The sequence below is a fragment of the Protopterus annectens genome, chromosome 10.part0, assembly GCF_019279795.1.
Source record: "Protopterus annectens isolate FY-2018-M chromosome 10.part0, PAN1.0, whole genome shotgun sequence".
Taxonomy (NCBI): domain Eukaryota; kingdom Metazoa; phylum Chordata; order Ceratodontiformes; family Protopteridae; genus Protopterus; species Protopterus annectens.
The window spans coordinates 753,695,493-753,717,902 of NC_056744.1; the positions used below are offsets into that span (position 1 = coordinate 753,695,493).

Sequence of the window (22,410 nt, forward strand, 5' to 3'; positions counted from 1 at the left end):
GCCTTTTTAGACAAGGTTCAAATAACAAATTCACCACCATAACAGGAACAGGCAAGCAAAAACTGAGGATAATGCTACTCAATGATAGAAGTCTAAATTTCAAAATGCACTCACTCGAGGCACTCCTTAAAAGAGAGAACATTGATATCTGTGCAGTGACTGAGACCTGGTTCAAGGCTCCAGAGAGCACCCCTACACTACCAGGCTATAACTCATACCAAACTTTTCAGCCATGCAACCTGGACCGAAACACCAAAGGCGGAGGTGTGTCCATAATCATTAAAGATATCCACACCTCCAGGCTAGTTGCTCAGCACAATGCATCCGAGGTTATCCAAGTGGAACTAACTCTACTGCAATCCAAATTGTAGCTTGTTACAGATCCCCCACCATGTCCCAGGATTCCCACTCCTCTTTTCTTGATGTACTGGAAAATATTAGGGTTTAACCAAACACCCTAATAATGGGCGACTTCAACTACCCCACCATTAACTGGGAAAACTACTCATGTACCAACTCCTTAGCTTAACGCTTTCTGGAATTCATTAACTCCAATGCCCTGGATCAACTTATCCACACCCCCAACAGGGGCAACAATATCCTAGACCTAGTCATTACCAACATGAGTGACCGGTGTTCCACACTTGAAGTCAACTCCTCGTTGGTCCGATCCGACCATAAGCTAATCACCCTTGATATCCACATCCTGCCCCCACCCCCCGTTAAGGAAACCACAGTAAAAAATTTCTCCAAAGCCAACTTCATGCTTCTTATGACAGAAGTGGTGAACTTCATGACACCCATGCAGATGGACAATACAGTTACAACTGCTGAATCCTACACAAATGCACTCTATAAGCACTTACACGAGTGCATGGATCGTGCTATCCCAAACCGAACCAAGACACTATCCTCCAAAAAAAGGAAGCCAATCTGGTGGTCCCCTGCCATAAACAAACTGTATAACAGAAAGAAGAAACTGTTGCAAAAGAGAGTAAAATCCCATGAGTGGAGGAGCTCCCTGGTCAGCCTAAGTAAGAAGCTGAGATCCCTTATAAGATCCTCCAAAGCTAGCTATGAAAACAAAATTGCCACTAATTCCAAGGACAACAAAGCATTCCATAGCAATGCCAAGAATCTCGATGGCAGCACCCAGATCTGCTCTGCGTTACAGCACAAAAGCACAAAAATTACAGAACCAACTGATATTGCCAACATCCTGGCAGATATGTTCAGTGCTAACTCTACCCACCCTCTCACCCCCTAAAGGGCCCATATCTATACAGGAAGAATGGAGAGTCCCTGTAATCACTACTACGCAGGTAAAAGCTGCACTCTCTAAAGCCAACAACACAGCATCCATGGGACTGAACAACATCCCAGGTTGCATTTTACACGAACTTCAGAATGAACTGGCTCCCCACTTAAGCACCATGTTTAATAATAACCTTGCATCAGGCTTTGTGCCCACTGAATGGCACACAGCAACAGTTATCCCACTCCACAAAGGGGGAGCCACCACTGATCCCAGGAACTATCGACCTATTAGCCTGATGAGCCTGGTCTGCAAGGACATGGAACATATCATCATGGAACTCATAAACAAAGACATTGGTAACCTCCAAACTCTGGATCCCACCCAGTTCAGGTTTGTGAAAGGCAGATCATGCCTCCTGAACCTGATCAACTTCTTTGAGGCAGTCACCAAAGCCGTAGATGAGAGTAAGGTGGTTCACACAGCCTATCTTGACCTCGCCAAGGCTTTCAGCACCATCCCCTATTCTGGAATTATAGCTAAACTCCCTAAACTAGGTATAAATCTCTATGTCACAAGATGGGTTGCCAACTGGCTCACTGACAGAACCCACACTGTAAAAGTTGCAGACTCCAAATCTGACCTCAAAGCAGTGACAAGTGGAGTACCACAGGGTTTCGTCCTGGGGCCTCTCCTGTTTGGTATCTTCTTCTCTGAAGTATAGGCTAACACAGAAGGCCTCTGGCTAATGAAGTTCGCAGATGATTGCAAACTAGGAGCCATAGTCAAGTCCCCAAATGATGTGGACATCCTACAGAAGGGCCTCGCTGAGACAGATGCCTGGTGTCAGAGCCATGGCCTCAAGCTCAATGCCAAAAAGTGCAGTGTCATCCCCTTTGGTAAAAACTCTGTACCCATGAACTACTACATAGGCAGCAATCTACTTAACACCGAATGCGTGATAAGAGACCTTGGGACCCAGGTGGACAGTAGTCTCTCCTTTGATAGTCACATCGCCACAGTAGTCAGGAAGTCCTTTACATGGCACACCTCATCATAAAAGGGTTCTCATCCAGGAAAAAAGAGGTCATTGTCCCCCTCTACTCGACACTCATTAGACCCATTATAGAGTACAATGCCCCTTTTAGAATGTACCTCACAAGACATCTGCAGCAGCTGGAAAGGCCACAGAAGTACCTCACAAAGAGGATTACTGGCCTCAAACAAATGCCCTACACTGACCGCCTCAAATAACTCCAGCTTTAGTCCGTAGCATATCACCTACTCCGAGGTGATCTCTGCCTAACATATAAAGCTATGTCACACCCAGTTTGGACATGCTACACCTAAAGAAATCCCAATCCCTCTGAGCTACATGTTTTAGGGGCCTAAATCTTGTCACCACAATAAACAGGGCATAATGGAGGGTCTCAGAGACTTCCCATACTCTGGAACAGGCTACCCGTCTATGTCAAGCAAAGTTCTTCATTAGCACTCTTCAAGAAAAATCTTGATGAGTGGATGGGAAATAGGAATTACACCCCGGGGATCACTTCTGTGTCTCTGCTTGACATGGCACAGGAAAATAACTTTCTTGGGTGGTGTAAGCCAGGGAACCTTGTTGGCTTGGCTTACATAGGCCCTTGGGCCGATAGCCTAGTACCTAACTATGAACCTAAGAGACATAAAAATTTTCCAAGATTTTGCTTAATATTACTGTTATTAAATTTGTAAGATTAGACTAAATGTACTTTACAGTCTTTGTATGTACAAATGCAAAAGAATTCAGTACAAATGAAATTAATGTCTAGTAATGAATATGTGTGAATAACCATGTGTAAAAAAAAATGGGTCCAGGGTACCTACTAGATTAAAATGCATGAATAGCAAACTGTGTAAATACATACTGTACAGGATACATTGTAATAAGTTAAAAAGTAATTTGTCAAGTTGTAATACTATCAGTGGTTTTAAGTTGGAGTCTTATTACTGGTTTTTGGACCACCATTTTATCTGTATCAGTATTGGTTATCCCAGTAAAAAAAATATATATTAAAATATTGTATTCATACAGCTAATGGACTAATATGTAAATAGTATTCTTCAGAGTATACTTCACTGTCAACCAAGATGTTAATGGGCAGTTTAAAAATGTGATGGTTAAAATGACATTGAAACTGTATATTTTCAGCAGTGAATAAATGCTTGCAGTAGCACATAGTTCTTGTCTTTTATAGATATTAGTCTATTTCTAATTCAACAGTTGCAAAGAGTTAATGAAACAGTTCTAAGTCATAAATTAAATTCTGTAATTGCAAAAGAATAAATTAATCAAGTTAAAAAATAAAATTAAAGCAGACACAGCTCATAACTAATAAAAATATTTTCTCAGAATGGTCTGCAGAAAAATTTGTTAGATACATTCAGTTTTGGTAGTAATACTTTTATATCATTGTATTAACTATGTAAAATTGCATTTTGACTTGTATCAAAAAAAGACTAAAGGTTTTGTTTCTTAATGTGTTTTCTATATCTTCTTCTTTCGGCTGTTCCCGTTAGGGGTCGCCCCAGCAGATCAACTGTTTCCATTTCTTCCTGTCCTCTGCATTTTGCTCTGTCACACCAACCACCTGCATGTCCTCTCTCACCACATCCATAAATCTTATCTTAGGCCTCCCTGTTTTCCTGTTACCTGGCAGCTTCATCCTTAGCATCTTTTTCCCAATATACTCTGCATCCCTCCTCAGCACATGTCCAAACCAACGTAATCTTGCCTCTGGCTTTGTCTCCGAACCTTCCAACCTGAGCTGACCCTCTAATATACTTATTCCTAATCCTGTCCATCCTCGTCACACCGAGTGCAAATCTTAACATCTTCTAATCTGCCATGTCAAGCTCTGACTCCTGCCTTTTTGTCAATGCCACTGTCTCTAACCCATATAACATAGCTGGTCTCACTACCCTCTTGTAGACCTTCCCTTTCACTTTTACTGGTACTAGTCTGTCACAAATCACTCTTGACACTCTTTTCCACCCACTCCATCCTGCCTGTACTCTCTTATTCACTTCTCTTCCACACTCACTATTACTCTGAATTGTTGATCCCAAGTACTTAAACTCATCCACCTTCACCACCTCTACTCCCTGCATCCTCACCATTCCTCTATCCTCCCTCTCATTCATACACATATATTCTGTCTTAGTCCTGCTAACCTTCATTCCTCTTCTCTCTAGAGAATATCTCCATCTCTCCAGGTTCTCCTCCACCTGTTCACTACTCTCACTACAGATCACAATGTCATCTGCAAACATCATAGTCCACGGGGACTCCTGTCTGATCTCATCTGTCAACCTGTCCATCACCATTGCAAATAAGAAAGGGCTCAGAGCTGATCCTTGATGTAATCCCACCTCCACTTTAAACGCATTTGTCACTCCCACCGCAGACCTCACCGCTGTCACACTACCCTCGTACATATCCTGTCCCACTCTTACATACTTCTCTGACACTCCTGACTTCCTCATACAATACCACAACTCCTCTCTAGGCACCCTGTCATATGCTTTCTCTAAATCCACAATGAAACAATGCAACTCCTTCTGACCTTCTCTGTACTTCTCCATCAACACTCTCAGAGCAAACATTGCATCTGTAGTGCTCTTTCCTGGCATGAAACCAAACTGCTGATCACTAATCATCACCTCCCTTCTTAACCTAGCTTCCACTACTCTTTCCCATAACTTCATGCTGTGACTGATCAGTTTAATCCCTCTGTAGTTACTACAGCTCTGCACATCACCCTTATTCTTAAAAATCGGTATCAAAAGACTTTCTCCGTTCCTCAGGCATCCTCTCACTTTCCAAGATTTCATTAAACAATTAAACCCAGCCATTGGGGATGCACAAGCCAGTGCATTTCTTTGTGCCGGTCCCAAGCCCAGATAAATGGGGAGGGTTGCATCAGGAAGGGCATCCGGCGTAAAATTTTGCCAAATCATACATGCAGACAACAGTACAGAAATGTGTTTTCTATATAATGTGATCAAAAATGAGTCTACTTCACATGGTCGACAGTTCATTTGATCGACTTTTATTTGGTCGACAATTCATTTGATTGACAAGCAGTTTTATGTGAGGGGGCTTCACCCCCCCACACCCCCCAATGTGGGGGCTGTGCCCCCCCTAACTATATATATCAACTCCAGGGTCGCACAACATTGGGGAGGGGGGCAAATCTGCCTGTCGACCATATGAATTGTTGACCAAATAACTGTCAATCAAATGAACTGTCGACCATGTGAAGGGGACCCTCAAAAATACATATTAGTATAAAGTGTTTTGAGTATGTTTTTAGAAAAGAGGGAATTGTTAGAGATTATGAATATAAGGCTGAAATTAATTCTGTTGTAAATATGCTGAAAGATAAAGCATAGAATAAAAAGTTTGGAGTTTAGCAATGTAAAATGGGCATTCATACTATATGTATAAGAGACAGGCTTCTTTTCACAGCATCAGAAAAGCCTAACAAAGCAATATTGGAAAGCAAGTATTACATGATTTTCTCATGTTTGCAGAACAAAGTAAAAATATATGAAGAGGATATGCATATATGCATATATGAAGCATACGCATGCGAAGTACATCAGAACTGCTGCAGAATACCGGACAGCTGTGGAAGGGCAGCAAGGAGGCATTATACAATGCCAGTATTTAAGAAAACTAAGTATTCTTTTCTTAAATAATGTCATTGTATAATAGCAATAACCCACTTCTGGCTGTGGGTAATGCTGGATTTACCCACGGTTGTTTTTGTTTGGCCACTCGGGTTTCACCTCGTGACAAACCACGCCAACAGTGGGTAAATCCAGCATTACCCATATCCAGGCATGGGTTATTGCTTAATTAATATATCTCTGTTTATACCTCTTTGATTGAATTTGTCTGGCAACCAACTAAATTCCTGCCTTTATGTATATATTCTGTATATATCACTGTAATCACTATGTGTAACACTGTTTCTACTGTACCAATTAATGTTTAATTTTTTTCTGTATCTATTTTCTTATCAGAGCATTTCTTCCCAGGCTTCCACAGTAAATGGGCCCTTTAGGCCCGGTGGACTTTCCTTTTAAACAAATGCAATAAAATGAATAAATAAAAATGAATTGTGATCTTTAAGGGAAGAGAAGTTTACTGCTGCTCATGCTAACTCTGTTTACAATGTGCATCTGTTTTGTTTAGCAAATGGTATCACTATTGCGCTATAGAACTGAAAATTATTGTTAGTGGCACAACAGGTAGCATATTTGCATTTCATGCAGAAGGTTGTGAGTTCTACTCCCACAGCATGTAGACGGGTTGCTTATACTGCATTGTAGTTTAAGGGGGGTGGTGGAGTGCTGCAGTCCTGAGTATGTCCTCTTTTGGATGAGATGCCTAGTAGCTATTAACCTGTTATCAGTTTAACATCCATTCCCTGTTGTAATATTACCATTTCACCATTTTTTTAACGTAACATAGGCAATTTGTTTTTCAAGAACAGCAGAATTTGTAGATGAAACACTGAAATATAAAGTTGTTTGCTAGCAGCAACCTCCTCATTAGTTACAGATCTTTTCAATGTGGGATTATTCAGATTAATTGTACTTCTGCAGAAAGTGTGCACATTGACTGATGCTGGTAGATTGTAATGACAGAAGTTTGAGTGCCTTTTATGGTTGACATGTTCTGAATTGGGCAGTTTTTGTCATTATTAGTTTGCACGTTTTGCTACATTGCTTATTGGAAAAATGTTAAAAACAATAAATTTAAAGCACACTTGTAACAAGTGGTGCTGTATTATACAAGGAGTATACTTTAATACAATCTGGAAGGTGAATCAAAGAACCCTTACATATTTGCATGGTCCTAACAATGTGTGCAAGGGGCCTATGATTTGAAAACAGCCCAAAGGTAAACTTTATCTGCTACTGGCCAGATGCATTTTCTTTGAATGTGGGTTTCAATGCCATTTCGATGAATGGCAGAGAAGTTGTAATGCTAAGTATGTTTTCATTGTGAGACTGTATTGCTTTGTTTAGCAAATGTCCAGCAGTGTGTGTGCTATAATGTTTGAAATAAAAGTGTTAAATTAAATACAAATATCTGTAATTATTGTAGAAGTAAAGCAGAAAACAGTATGCACACTGAGAGGTTTTAACAGTGTTTATGGTAACTGGGGAGAAATAGCCAAGTAATGGAAACTGGAATGGCTGCGGGGGTGCTGTGTATGGGCTCTATTGCCATTCCTAGGGCCCCATTTGATCACAATCTGGCTCTGCCCTCCTCCTGTGCAAATGATGACTGTGCCATGCCCTTTGATAATTTGGGGTTGACTTAGGTGTGCATATATGTTTGATGCACAGAGTGGATAGGTAAGAGACTGAAAGTATGCAGGTAGTTTATCTTCTTACATGTTCATTCGTATACTACAGATTTCACACCTATCTTGTCATTACTGTAGATATGAATTGTATGCTTTGGGGCTGTATCTGTCTGATGATATCTGCACACAGACATTACATGGGTAAGTAAAGTTTGTGGACATTGGATGGCATCACTTTTAATATTTGCACTTATATGTATTACTTTGCTGGTGAGTGCATGTGCTATTAGTTGCTGAGTATGTGAGCTAGCTTTTGAATCTTAGGTGTGTGTGTGTGTGTGTGTGTGTGTGTGTGTGTGTGTGTGTGTGTGTGTGTGTGTGTGTGTGTGTGTGTGTGTGTGTGTGTGTGAGTCTGTGTGCTCACCTATGTCTGCTGGCTACCTCTGCAGCTGAAAGTTCTCCCTCAGTATCCTTGTCTGTATGTGCTGGAGGTGCTGCCCCTGCCTGTGGTACAGGAATGCATGGTTCTGGCCCTTGCTGTCCCTGTTGCAGCTGTTTCCTCAACATGATATTGTGCTACATGGCACAGACTGTGAGAATTTCTACACAGGCACTTGGGCTGTACTGCAGGGCACCCCTGATGTGTATAGACAGTGAAACCATAACTTCAGAATGGCAAATACACATTCTATGATGTTTCTAGTTTGAGCCAGGGCATTGTTGAATCCTTCCTCTGTGGGTGTGTGCACATTCCTGATGGGTGTCATGAGCCAGTGCATAACTTGCATCACCCAGTAGATGGCCTTGTGGAACATCACTCCTAGCAAACCCTGTATAAAGCTGCTGGGTGTGCCACATGTGCGAGTCATGGTAACTGCCATATTTGCCTGCACTGTCACTGAGGATGATCCCTCAGGTTTTATAGGCAACCTGTCAGTTGATTGAGTGGAGCTCCTTCCTGTTGATGTATGTCCTTCCCTGTTCACCAGGTGGGGCTTTTATTACTTTGTGAGTGCAGTCTATGGCCCTCAAAACTTCTGGGAAGTCTGCTACAGCTTAAAATTCCTGGAATGTTCTTGCTGTCTTTTCTGGTGTGTGTGGAAAGTAGATGCACTCCCCAGCATGCTGTAGCATAGCATTAAGGCATTGGTGCAATATTCTGGAGGCTGAAGGCTGGGACACCCCTAGTGTATCCCCTGTGGGTCTCTGGAATGTTCCAGTAGTTATTATCATTAACGGTACACATACCTTAGTTTCCACTAGTATAGGTTCTTCTCAATTTCCCCTGGGTCTGTTGTGTGGGCAGCAGCGGTTAACAGATTTCCTGTAGTGTTTCCCTATCAACCCTATATTTCTCTACTATTTCAATATCATACAGTCCATGATAAGCTCAAGGGGGTCTGAACACCATTCTTCTCTTTAGACGAGGTCTATCAGCAGCAACAGCATAGATTTCAGCCTGTTGCACATACACATGTAAGAGAGCAGAAGCAGCCCCTAATTTTTTTCTAGGTGTGATGTTGGCTGTATTTTAATAAGTTTTGGAGTCCATGGCAAAGGGTTACACCATCTCTACATGGTCACTATGTAGCTTCCTGAATGGCTCCACCATATTGGATTGGTTAATTAGCATGTAATTCAGCCAGTTATGCTTTCATTAGCATACTTTAATGTTTACCTTTGTTTGGCAGCTCTACATGATGTGTAGAGCAATTTAATGAGTACAAAATAGTGCACTATCATGTGAGCATTGAACTGTGACGTGCACGATAGCAGCCCAGAAAATAACTATTCATGAATCTGATCCTGTGACTTATTATAGTCATGCACAGTCTCACCTGGAGTTTGGGATAACAGACGAAAAGTAATTAAATTGAAGATTACTGAAAATCAGCTCAAGATTAGCAGGGTTGTTAGGGGAGGAGAGTGACAGTAAAGCTGCTAGGAAGTGACGAGACTAGAAGACTGTCTCCAACATCAAGTCAGAGGTAATCGTAGTTATCTGAATTATCAGGTTAAGATTATGGGTCAAATGGTGGGTTGTATAGGTAATTACCTGAACAATCCAATTCCTCAAATTGCAAAGAAATTCAGTGGCAAGAGTTATCAATTATTTATCAACACAAATGATGAAGTAATCATAAATCAAGGGGTTCTGATGACAAAGTACAAAGTAAACTTTTGTTAAATGGGGCAGTTTTGTTGAAACAATATATAAATTTGGTGTGTGAGCTCCATTTAGTGCCTATTGAAAATGTCTGCAAACATTAGCACAAATACACAAATGGGACTGTATTTTCAAGTATATTATGGGACAAAATCTGAGTGACATATTTGCTAAAGTCTTAAAAATTCTGTGCAATATGACCATCATATCATTCTAAGATGATTCAAATTTCAAAATGTTTATCTTTTTGTGGAATTTGTTTTTTCAAGATCCAAGCCAAGTAGCAAAGTGCTGCTTATATGTAGGAAGGTTGGGTGTAATGTACTAAATTTAGCGGATTAGGAATTTAAGTCTTTTTGGTTTCGTTAGCTAAATTTTCTAAGAAATGAAAGGTTGCTGCATCTTTGACTACTGGATTGAGATGATTGGTACAGTTATCAGTTATATGGGAGGTAGGGTGGAATTGGTCAGTTATAGATTGAATTGATTAGGTTAACAATGATCTAGTCTTCTGCCAGATAATTCTTAGTTTCAGATAAAATAGACATATTTGGAGAGGGATTTATGTTCCCTGTTAAATATTTTATTAGAGATTTATGTTCCCTGTTAAATATTTTATTTCTTTCCAAAAGAGTTTGGGTTTACGAAAGGTTGTGATTTGCTTTTCCCTTAACTAATAGCTATCCTGATTTCTTTTCCACGATTAGGATATTCTGATGGAGATATTCATTGTTACTTATTTTTCATTTATTACTATTTATTGACTTGAATACTCCAGTTGGGAAGAATAGTTCTCAGATTGTTTCTGGAAAACATAAAAACATGATAATAATACAGTAACAGTAAACATATTTTTATAAATTAACAATAAAATATTTAGATAAATGCTGTCCACTAACATTTATATATGACAAAAATGAAAAAAAAAGATTATCCATATGGTGTGCATGTTTGTTTTGAAGTAATACTTTGAAACTATCAGAGAATAATAATAAAAGAAATAAATGAATGTGGTTCAAAGGAGATGAAGAAATACAGTAGATTAATTGTCTACAATAAACTATACAAAAGATATAGGCTAGAAGCTGACATTAAGATTTGCTGCAGCAATACTTCTAGTTGACTAGGAAATGTTTTGTTTGAGCTCATTCTTGTGTCTTTTGTAGTATCTGCTACAACCATATTCACATGTATACACATATACATACATACACACACACACACACACACACGTATATATATATATATATATATATATATATATATATATATATATATATATATAGAAAGAATGCATGGACCATAGAGCATGCATGCACACTGATAGAAAGACACATGCAAACACACATACACACACACACACACACACACACACACACACACACACACACACACACACACTCAGACACACACACACACACACACACACACACACACACACACACACACACACACACACACACACACACACACACACACACACACACACACACACACACACACACACACACACACACACACACACTCAGACACACACACACACACACACACACACACACACACACACACACACACACACACACAAAAACACACACATACATGAAAATCAGGTCTATATTATTTAATCAAAAACTTCTTTTATTGAACACCTGTTCGTCAAATGCTTTTAGTTGAAGATCCCATTCATCGAACACTCTAATCGTTGAAGTGAATCTTGTCAAATGATTTTTGTTGGCCAATGTCAGGAGCGTAATATATGCTTTAAAGTATATGTTTAACTTATATAATACATTAGAGCAGTCGTATCATTTTATTTAAATTGCACTGTAACAAAAAGGAGATAGATAATGTTGTAGTGTTGAAACATATATATTAGTTAGAAAAAAAGTGTTTGTACTAAAGTAGTTGAATTGAAATATGTGAAGTAGGAAGTCCTGCCTAAACCCCACCTACTATTCAACAGTCTGTGAAAGTTAAGTAATTGTCATGCTGATGGTGGCATGAGTATTCATACTCTATACCTAGTTTACCTTTCTCATGAAAGTAGTGCAATCTCAGAGTTGGTATATTTAATTTGCGGGGGGGGGGTGCAGGCAGCCATAGCCCCCTGCATGGCCAAGGGTGAAAAACTAGTAGTTTTTTAGTTTTTAATTAGTGACGATATACCCACTTTTCAGTAGAGTGAAATGCGAGGTGGTATAGTAAGGAAAACTGAGTTAAATAATAAAATTGAAGTTAATACAGTTGTACGATTTTAATTTTATTCAAGTCATTTTTATTTTAAGTATTGAATTTTAAATATTAACGTAATGCTTGGACTTTGTGTACATTTTCGTTTTATGGAGACTTTTAGTAATGTCACATGTTAAGTTATGTAAAGTGGCCAACTAAAGTTATTTGATCTTTATGTGTTTGACAATAAAAGAGTTCAATGAATGGGATCTTTGACTAAAAGCATTCGACAAATAGGTATTCAAAAAATAAGTTTTCAATTAAATGATATAGACGCCATAAAAATCACCTTTATCTGAAAAGATGATGGGGACACCCCAAATACAAACCTAGTTTGTGGTAAAGACAACCCCCAGCTATATTTTATTTTCTCAGTAAATTCACAGGGATATAGTGATAATCTTCATATCTGCAGTGGTATCATACTTGAACTGTTAATGTCATGAAAAGTTAATCTCTCTTTAGCATTTGATATGGTTAACCATGGAATCCTGTTGGATGATGTAAGGTAGTATTTTGGCATCATAGGTGTCATTCTAGATTGGTTTGCCTCCTAGCTTTCAAGCCATTCTTAGAGGATGGTGTTTGAGGTTAACTCCTCTTCTTATCTTATGATCTGTGGCCTGGTGCAATGTTCTGTCATGATCCCCTTGTAATTTGTAAATCATATACTTTGATTAAGAGACTTTATTTGGGGGAGTAGCTTGCATTACAAATGTAATGCTGGTGTGTAGTTGTACCTCTCTTTCCCTTTCTGCCTTAAGTAAACAAGCTGCATACATTGCATAGATCCACAATTAGATGATCAATAGTTGGTTTTAGCTCAGTACCTCCAAGATAGCTACCATGCCAATTCATACCACTAACCTCTAGAAGTAGAAGTCTACTGAAAGGTGTGGGATTTCCAGTTAATTTTAGATGACTGCCTCATCCCTGCCCGACAGCCACATATTACCACATCCTCTTTCACCTTCAAACCTGGAACACATCCTATATCAGATTACTCTTAAACAAACTTAAACTGTAGTCTTCTTCAGCTGATGCCCTTCCAAGCGAGTACCTAAAAGTATCAGCCAATAGCAGTGCCTATCCTGTCTTAGCCCTTATAAATAGGTCAATCCAGGAATCCCACGTTCCCTCTCTTTAGAAAAAGTCACACATTATCCCTTTTCACAAAGGAGGAAATTCAACAGACATTAATAACTTTAGACCTAAAGCAATCGTATATCCCCTCACCAAAATACTTAAAAAATGTATTCAAAAACAATTGCTAGACTGCCTCCTGCAGGAAGAACTATTCTCTACACAACATGGTTTCTGTCCTTCCCATAGTACTAGCACTGCCCTTCTAACTTATATAGATACTGTCAGTAAAGTTAGAGATAATGACAAACTAGTCACTTCCTTATTTCTATACTTGTCTAAAGCCTTTGATACAGTTTATCTCAACAAACTTCTACTTCAGATATCCTCACTAGGTCTCTCTCAGCCTACCCATCTGTGGTTCAAAAGCTACCTGTCCAATATGTATAAATCAGTACAATGGCACTGCATGCTCTCTCCTTACCTCCCAGTTACTGCCGGTGTACCACAAGGCTCTATCCTTGGTCCCCTCCCCTTTAACATTTTCACCAACTTCCTCTATACATCCATGCAATAGGCCACTGTAATACAATATGCAGATAATTCCACCCTCATTTGCACATTTGACAGCATGGTACACCTCCAAAAAAGTACTCAGGAAGCTTTAACAGCCACTGAAACATGGCTTCATAACTCACAACTCATGCTCAACCCAAAAAAGACCAAGCTATTACTTTTTCCCCCAAATCCCTCCCTCATGGAAAAACAAAATTTAAAGTCTTCTCTCTCTTGATAATACAACCATTGAAGTCACTTCTCATAGCAAAGTATTATGGGTGATAGTGGATGATAAGCTTATATTCAACCTGCATGTAGAAAATAGCATTAAGAAAAGTTCATCAAAAACTAGGGATGCTTTACAGAGCCAAAAGTTTTCTTACCGAAGCAACTAAAACTATAATTGCCACCACTTATCTCCTCTCTACATTTCTTTATAACACTCCCATCCTTACTAATCTCCAGGCTTCACAAAAATTAAAACTTGAACAATGTTATCACAAAGTTGCTAAATTTGCAGCAAATGCCCCTTTCACAGCCCACCACTGCATACCACTAAAAAGCTTAAATTGGTTAGAACTGCCTCATCAACTAACATATACACAGCTTCTTACCACCGATAAAATTATCCAGCATCTGTCTGCCTGTCCAGCACTAAAAAACATTTTACACAACTATGTTCCCAGTCAGTCATTGTGATCCAGTGACCAAAAACACCTGTCTGTCTACAAATCTAACAAGTCTTCTGGGCATTGTCTGTACTCATACAAGGTTGCTAAGGCCTGGAACTCCTTACCTATATTCATCAGGTCAATACCATCCCCCAACCAATCTTTCAAAATCACTCTGAAATATTTCCTAGCTAAATTCTGGCTCTGCTCTTGCTCAAAACCAAGATAAACTATATCCCTAACTGTGAGCGAGAACCTTTTCATTACTTGTACCTCCTTACTCTCCATTCTTTATTTACTTCCTTAATTCTATAAAATTCTCTTCCCTAACTTTCTCTCTAAATATACCATAAGCCTGTTTTTCCCTCACTTTATATTGCAATTCCTGTTTGTATTAGACTAACTTACCTTTTTTTTTTCTACAGTTTACAATTTCTATAAATATTAAATGATTGTCATACAACTTGCATCAATTCTTAATCAATGTTTTTATATTATCACTAATTTGTTATAGTTATTTAAACTGCAGAAGTTTTTGTTTTATTTTTTAAGATTGTAAAATTATTGTTCTTAGAATGTTTTGTAATAACTTAGAGCATTTCTCTTTGGGCCTCTTCCGAAAATGGGCTTCTACATAGTCGAACTTTCCCAGTAATCAAACGTCAATAAATAAAGTTCTCTTATTCCAAAGTGAAGAATATCACCATTTTCGGTGGTCCTGCTTACCTTAGTTTCTTCCTGATACATCTGTATTGCTCATTACCTGGAACATCAGAGTCAGAAGTTGACTGTCTGTAATTGGTGCAGAACTTTGCAGTTCAGCTACTAACAGGGTTTTTCAACAGAACCATTTTTTTGCCATTTCTGAGGAGTTTGCACTGGTTGCTATTACAGTCATGTACTTCTTATAAATATGTCTTCTGACTTACTTGTCCCTTCATAAATTGGGTCCCCTATTCTATGGATCTTCTGGTCTGGTACTGGTATGCTTGTGACATGCAGTCTTCTACCATGCTGGAAGTTTTACGTGTCCACATTGGCTCCTCTGGGGAATGTTACTTTGCCTATCGGGGTCTATGCCAGTTCTTACCCGGTTGACTGATGATGTTCCCAGATCTCACAGATTTTAAATAATACTATTTAATACTCTATCATTTTGGTCTATTTTTATTGCATTAGTGCTTAGGAGAGAAGCATTAAAGTAAGTCTGAATTTGAATTCAGTGTTTAATATTTTTAGTGATTTTTTTTTTTCATTTTGTTCATAGTTTTGATTAATTTTTTTGTCACTGAGTTTTATGACTAATGTGAAAAATCTAAATTTTACATAACAAAACTAGCATCTGTGCAATGCATTTCAACATGCTTGAAGTAATAAAGTGTTCTGCAGTACCATTTTCCCCAAATATTGCTAAGAAAAGAAATACAAATTTCTGGATAGACAACTAATATATGCAGCACATCATCACCTCAAAGATTAGTTTTATTTGTAGAACTGTGTTTTGAGGCCCCAATTCCAAAAGACTTACTCTCAATGTGAGTGACCACTTACACTGAGAGGAGGCTGAGAGCAGATGTTTTAGATTCTGGCCCCTGTAGTAAGCCTGTTTATAGATAGGGCTTACACTGAAATAAGTCACTTACACTGAGAGCAGGTCTTTTGAAATCAGGGTAGACTTACACTAAGATCATCTCATTTGGAATCTGGCCCTGAATGTTAATAATAATAAAAATTATCACAAACATGGTTTTATTACTAATTATTTTATTCATATTTAGGTGCATCAACTCCAGACCTGGAGCCCGCATCAGGTGGGGGTCTGCTGGATATGGTAAAAGGAGGGGCAGGCCGACTTTTCAGCAACTTAAAAGATAACCTTAAGGACACTCTAAAAGACACATCATCAAAGGTTATGCAGTCTGTTGCTAGGTAAGTTATTGTAAAATAATCTGTCATTTCATTTAGTGCAGGGTTAGAATTATTACTACATTGTGGACATAATTTTAAGAATAAAAAGCTAAATAAAAAAAAAACAAAACATGGAAATCTGCATGCTACTCTTTGGAATATTTATTTTATAACTGCAAAACAATAAACTAACCACAACAAAAAATTGTTAAAACTCTAGGCATTAGTTTTATCTCCATGACAACAAATACATTTTTTTTACTTCATAATGATGTATGTGATTCTGTTAAGTTAAGCATACTCATTTTTTGTTAACTGAAATAGGGTTTCATAGATACAATCATTCCGTCCCATTCCTGTTGCACTATTTAAGTGAACCCATCATTTATATTTATCAGGCAGCAGTTCATTCTTATAAATCTCAACCTCACTTTTCTACACTGAAAGTTATAAAACTGAATCAACCCTGTGATTTGCTTCTTTTAAATGCTTGTTTGATGTGTTAGTTAGCACCCCCTTTTCATATTAGAAAAGAGTTCTTTTTGGGTAGGTGTGCAGAATTCTCTCAGTTTTACCAGTGCAAAATAATGTAAACCTGGAATTAATGACTTTGGATGCAGTGATACTGATCTATTTAGCTGAGCACACATATATATATAAATATATATATATATATATATATATATATATATATATATATATAGTTCCCCTTCACAAGATCGAATGGATGGAAGCTCGAAATTCATAATGTCGAGACCAGAATCTTGAACTTCCATTCACTCGAAATTGTGAATGGGAGCCTTAGGTTTAAAAAAAATAAAAAGTTAACTTACCTTATTGCAGAGGGCCAGGTCCCCCTGTACCCTAGCAGTTTAAATGTGAATGTTCTATGACCGCACTATAGCGGAGGAATGGAAAATCTTCCGTTTTGCGCTTACGTGTATAGCGCGGAATGGGAGATTTCCCTTTCCTTCACTATAGTGCGATCTGAAAGTAGGTAAATTTAACTCACGTTTGAAGTTTATGTTTAAATAAAGGAGTTTTTATCAAAGTTTTATCACAGTTTTTGGAGTGCCAGTACTACGAATCTGAGCCTAAGGGAACAGATTTTGGTTTCTTTTATCGAGTGGACTGTTACCTTTGACTATTCATTTAAACATTTGAAAGGTGTTATTTTTTTTTTGTCCCTTTCATATGTTCAGGTTTCTCTAAATTCAAGATTCTGGTTTCGAGTTTATGACTTTCGAGTTTAGAGAGATTTGATCATATGAAGGGGAACTATATATATATATATATATATATATATATATATATATATATATATATATATATATATATATATATATATATATATATATATATATATATATATATATATATGGGTCTACTTTGTTTCTTTGAATCTCATTTCACTGAATTTCATTTCACCCAGGCCACATCGCTGAAAACTCAAATTACTGAAAACTCATTTCACTGAATCTCATTTCACTGAACTGAACTTAGTGTATATGGCACTGTGTAGAGTATTGTAAGGCAAGTAAAAGGTATATGCCCTTTTCCCCACTGTAGTGCGATACTGGAGTTAGTATATATAGTTGAGGGGTGGGGGGCACAACCCCCACCTTGTTTGTTTTATATTGTATTTTACCAAAACCTTCAAAACAATACATTTTAAACAGTAGACATACACACTTGCAATATCAATGAATAACTCTCTCCAGAAGACAGCATGTACTCAAACTAAATGAGGGGCTGTGCCCTCCCACACCCCACCAACTGTGTGTGTGTGTGTGTGTGTGTGTGTGTGTGTGTGTGTGTGTGTGTGTGTGTGTGTGTGTGTGTGAGTGTAGAACAGAAGCACAACTTTGACCTTTGACACTATTTCCCATGATGGCATTGTAGAAAAGCTAAATGCTTTAAAAATTGACCCGTATGTGGAAAGATGGTTAGTAAATTGTCTGAAAGACAGAGCGTATACAGTGCAAGTTGCCATTACCACTTCAGAAACTGGACACTGGCCAGCATTGTCCCTTAGGGCTTAATACTGTAATCTATCCTTTTTGGTATTAACTCTTTGGTCTCCAAGCAGATAGCTAATACCACTGTCTGACAAAGTTTGTAGATGACTCCAAACTGGGAACTGCAGTCAAGTCTATCTAGTAACACCCAAACTCTCTGGAATGAACTCTCTAGCAAACACTTGGTATTCTAAAAATGGTTTTAAACAAAATGCTAGAAAGTGTTGTATCATTATAGTTGGTAGACAACCCCTCTCTCATCATATTGCATAGATAACACCCTACTATAAGACAAAAGTGTAGTCAAGGACCTATGTACTTGGGTAGACAGGTCCCTCTCTTTTGACCATTATTTGATAGCAGTTGGCAAGAAATCCTTTCAGTTAGCCTAGCTAATTGCCAAGGGAATATTGACACAGCCTAAAGATGTAATCACTCCTTTATACTCAGCAGTGATCAGTCCAGTTATTGATTACAACACTTCCTTTGAGATGTAGCTCACCAAACATATCAAACAATTAGATCCCAAAGGTTTCTAACCAAAAAGATCACAAACCTAGTTACCATAGAGGTCATGAATGTCTCCTCAGATCAATAGGGTACTTGGTACCACAGGAAATGTGACTTATTATTTGGGAAATATTATAAGTATATGCTACATGTTAATAATTATATTAATAACGCGAGCCACAAAGTGACTACATGACACTGCATGGTATCAAATGACATTTTACAGGTAGTTGGTATCCAAATAGCACTACTTCACAGATATTCATATTTATTTGTTCATTAAATGTGCAAATATGCATGCAAATAATTATGCAAATATCTCAAAAATTAAGTGACATCTATAAAACTGCTTTGGAATAAATTGAAGATCTCATCTATATGAAAAAAAATTCAGACCAGAGTCTATCTGCTATGGGTAAAGAAATATAATAGTTGTGTATATTCTATAAATACATAAAAATTACAGGCCCATAGGTTCACAGGCTCTTACTAGGCCATTGATCTGTGAGGATTATATGATGCCTAGCCATACAGCTCTTGTAGTATATGTACAAGTGCCCATAGGTGGGAAGAACTTGCAAAGTTTGGATGTTTACATACATCCCCTATCCATGAGAGACAAAGGTGTTAAACTAAGGATAAATATGTGATTTCCCATTCACTTGGTCAAGTTGTTTTTTAAACAGATTAACAGACGTACTTTGCTTAACATGGAGTGGAAAGCGGTTCAATAGAAGCAATATTCTTTGGGATACATATCTAGCCCTCCAGCATGTTTTATTTATGTTGCAGAAGAGACTGAGATCTATTCTGATACCACTGGACTTACAAATATGTTGTAAGTCTGACAGTATAAGTTCATGTGAAGCTATATATGCTAGTAAAGGCTGCCTAAGAGAAGCCCATAAGGTACAGAGAACATGGAAACATCTTTGAGAGTCTCAATATAGCTTTCATAGTTAATGCCCTTGATTTTTTTTTTTGGTGAGAAAGTATTGTTGACATTCAAAGTGCGGTAGGTATTTGGATAGATACATACAGAAGGAGGCACGGTACTTAATTATTGGCAAAATGTATGCCAAACACAGTGAAACAATAACATCCCTGGACATAGATGCCAAATCTTGGGATTCAAGCTGTGAGGTGAAAAAGGACTTACATACAATAGTGGCTACTCAGTTGTTGATTAAAGGCTACATAGTTCATTATCAACATAGGCTCCCACATCCTTAACAGGATCAACTTTTAGGGGTAAATTTTCAAAGTGATACTTACTCTGTGTGCCCTGTTTGCTGAGTGCTATGGTTATACATTCTTCGTATTCAGTTTTAGCCCATGGTTCTGGCACCAGCTATTTGATTATGGCATCCTCTTTTGAACAATCTTTGTGTTTTCAGAGGAGTTGATGATGACTCTACGTTTACAGTCATCTGCAAACCTGCTCATCCTAAAACCATTTATATTGGTTCTGACTTCTATGAAATAGATGCCAAAAAGAAGTGGCACAAGGACTAAATAACAGGACTCTCCGCTGGTGAAAGGCCTTTTAGAGTAGTTGGAGCCACCCACCCTTATTTTCTGGGTTCTATCTGTGAGACAGTTGACTATCAAATACATAATATAGGGATTTATAGCTAGCTATAAGAGTTTACCTATGATACTTCAGTGTGGTTTGGTATCAAACACCTTTCTGAGGTCTAGATATGCAGTGTGTATGAGTTTTCCCTGTTCCATTACATTAGTTGTGTCTGTCAAATTTTCAAAGATGTCTTTCAAGTTAAGTATGCAGTATCTGCCCATGACAAATCCAAACTGGATCTGAGACAAGAGTCTGTAATTTCCCAATATCACTATCATATATATTTTTTAAGTCTGTAGTAATCCTTCCCCTAGCCTTTCCAGTAAGACTGGTAAGGCTTATGGGTCTGTAACTACCCGGGCATGTTGAAGCCTCACATTTGTGCAAGGGGATAACCGAGCTGTTTCTGAATTCATCCTGCACAAAGCCTGTTTTGTGGCTAAGAATAGCTTATGCAAGGGGTCTGACAGGTCATGTTTCAGGCTTGCTAGTAGGCAACCTAGTATGATGTCCAGCCCCATACAAGTAGTGTTTTGGCTTTTAACATTGCCTGAAATTTTTGTTCTTGGGAGATTTGGGGGAGATCTGGTACTTTCAGGAATGTGACCGGGGGAAACTGGAGAGGGAAAGGGGTGAAGTTCACACTTTATTTGTCTTCTTGGAGATTTCCTACATCCTCTGGGTCTTCATAAGCAGCATCATTTAATATTAGTTCTGAAAAGTGCAGGTCACTGTTTTCAGAACAGGATTATGGCCAAATAGGGCCCTTGGCAAGGTAACAGATCAAACCCCCTTAAAATGCACCAGTGTCTCTTTACTTGTCAGTCTCTTCCCATTTACCATAAAATAATTAAATATTTCTCAGTAGACATAGTACTTTGTTGTTTGCAACAATCATAGAATTTCAGTTTTAAATGTTTTTATTTCAGCGCAAACAAAATAAAAATAAAGTTATGCTAAACAAAACAGAAAAGCCCTTGCAATGAAACTGTACACAGTGTGGCAACACTAAATAGCTATTAATTTAAAACACACATTTAAAGTGCATTTGATTTAATTTGTTCTCCATTCAATTTCCTGTCTTTAAAAGGGCCATGACAATTATTAAGTGTGTATGCTGCTACGAAAAGCATTGTGAATTTATTTAACATTTGTTTACTGGGAAAATCCAACTTGTAACAAGACAATTTTCAGCAGAGGCCTGGGGAGAAAGGCTCTAGATGCATGACTTGTAACATGGGAGGAAACTAGAGCACCCGGAGGAAACCCACATGAATGCAGGGAGGATAGACTCTGCAGACTCTGCATAGAAGGTACCTTAGCCGAGAATTAAACTGGAGAACCTCTTGCTGTTAGGTGACAATGTTAACCACTGCACCACTGCCCCGTCCAATGTCTGTGAAGATTGACATTTTGAGTGATCAGAAAATCTCCAGATCTATAAGGTGGCCTAGGGCATTTTCTGCCAGAAAAATTACATGGTATTGTAATAACAACTCTTGAATGTGAAAAATCACCTCAGAAATTCTACCATCATCATCATCATCAACAAACAATTTTTTCCTGTTTTTTAATAGATGGGATTGAGGTATATTATCAACTGCACCACCTCACTCTTAAGGTGGTTCAGAATAGCCACAGTGAGTCATTCCAACACTTTTAATTCTGGTATTACCTAATGCCCTGTAAGCCTATCTTGCTGTATCATGAGATTATAGCAGTTACAATTCCCAAAAGGAGATGAAGCATGCCAACATCTTCAATAATCTGCTACTCAGTACACTGAAGAGGTATGCACTACAAGGAAAATCCCCCTTTACTGCAACCCTTTATGGATAAATACTACCATCAAGAAATGTATATCTGAAAGGATATACACTGAGGACATGTAAGGCAAAGGGAGCTGAACACTGCAAAAGCTGTGGTTGGTGATAAGTATCAGCTGAAACTGGTTATCCTCATTGATCTAGTTTGGCATCCTTAATGATTAGTCTAAGTTTTAGTGAGATTGCATTAGAAAATGCCATAATGGTCTCTAATTGTACAGATTATATCAACTAGGGT

The 22,410-nt window shown here is 38.2% G+C and overlaps 1 protein-coding gene across 2 annotated transcripts in view; it reads left to right on the plus strand.

Annotated features, from left to right (window-relative positions):
• The window catches only part of DNAJC6 (DnaJ heat shock protein family (Hsp40) member C6), a 953,450-nt gene that overhangs the window by 403,627 nt on the left and 527,413 nt on the right, over nucleotides 1-22,410 (plus strand). For both annotated transcript variants that reach the window (XM_044085567.1, XM_044085566.1), the window contains exon 2: nucleotides 16,110-16,260. In XM_044085567.1, coding sequence (XP_043941502.1) covers nucleotides 16,110-16,260 — 151 coding nt within the window. The remainder of the gene's footprint in view (nucleotides 1-16,109; nucleotides 16,261-22,410) is intronic.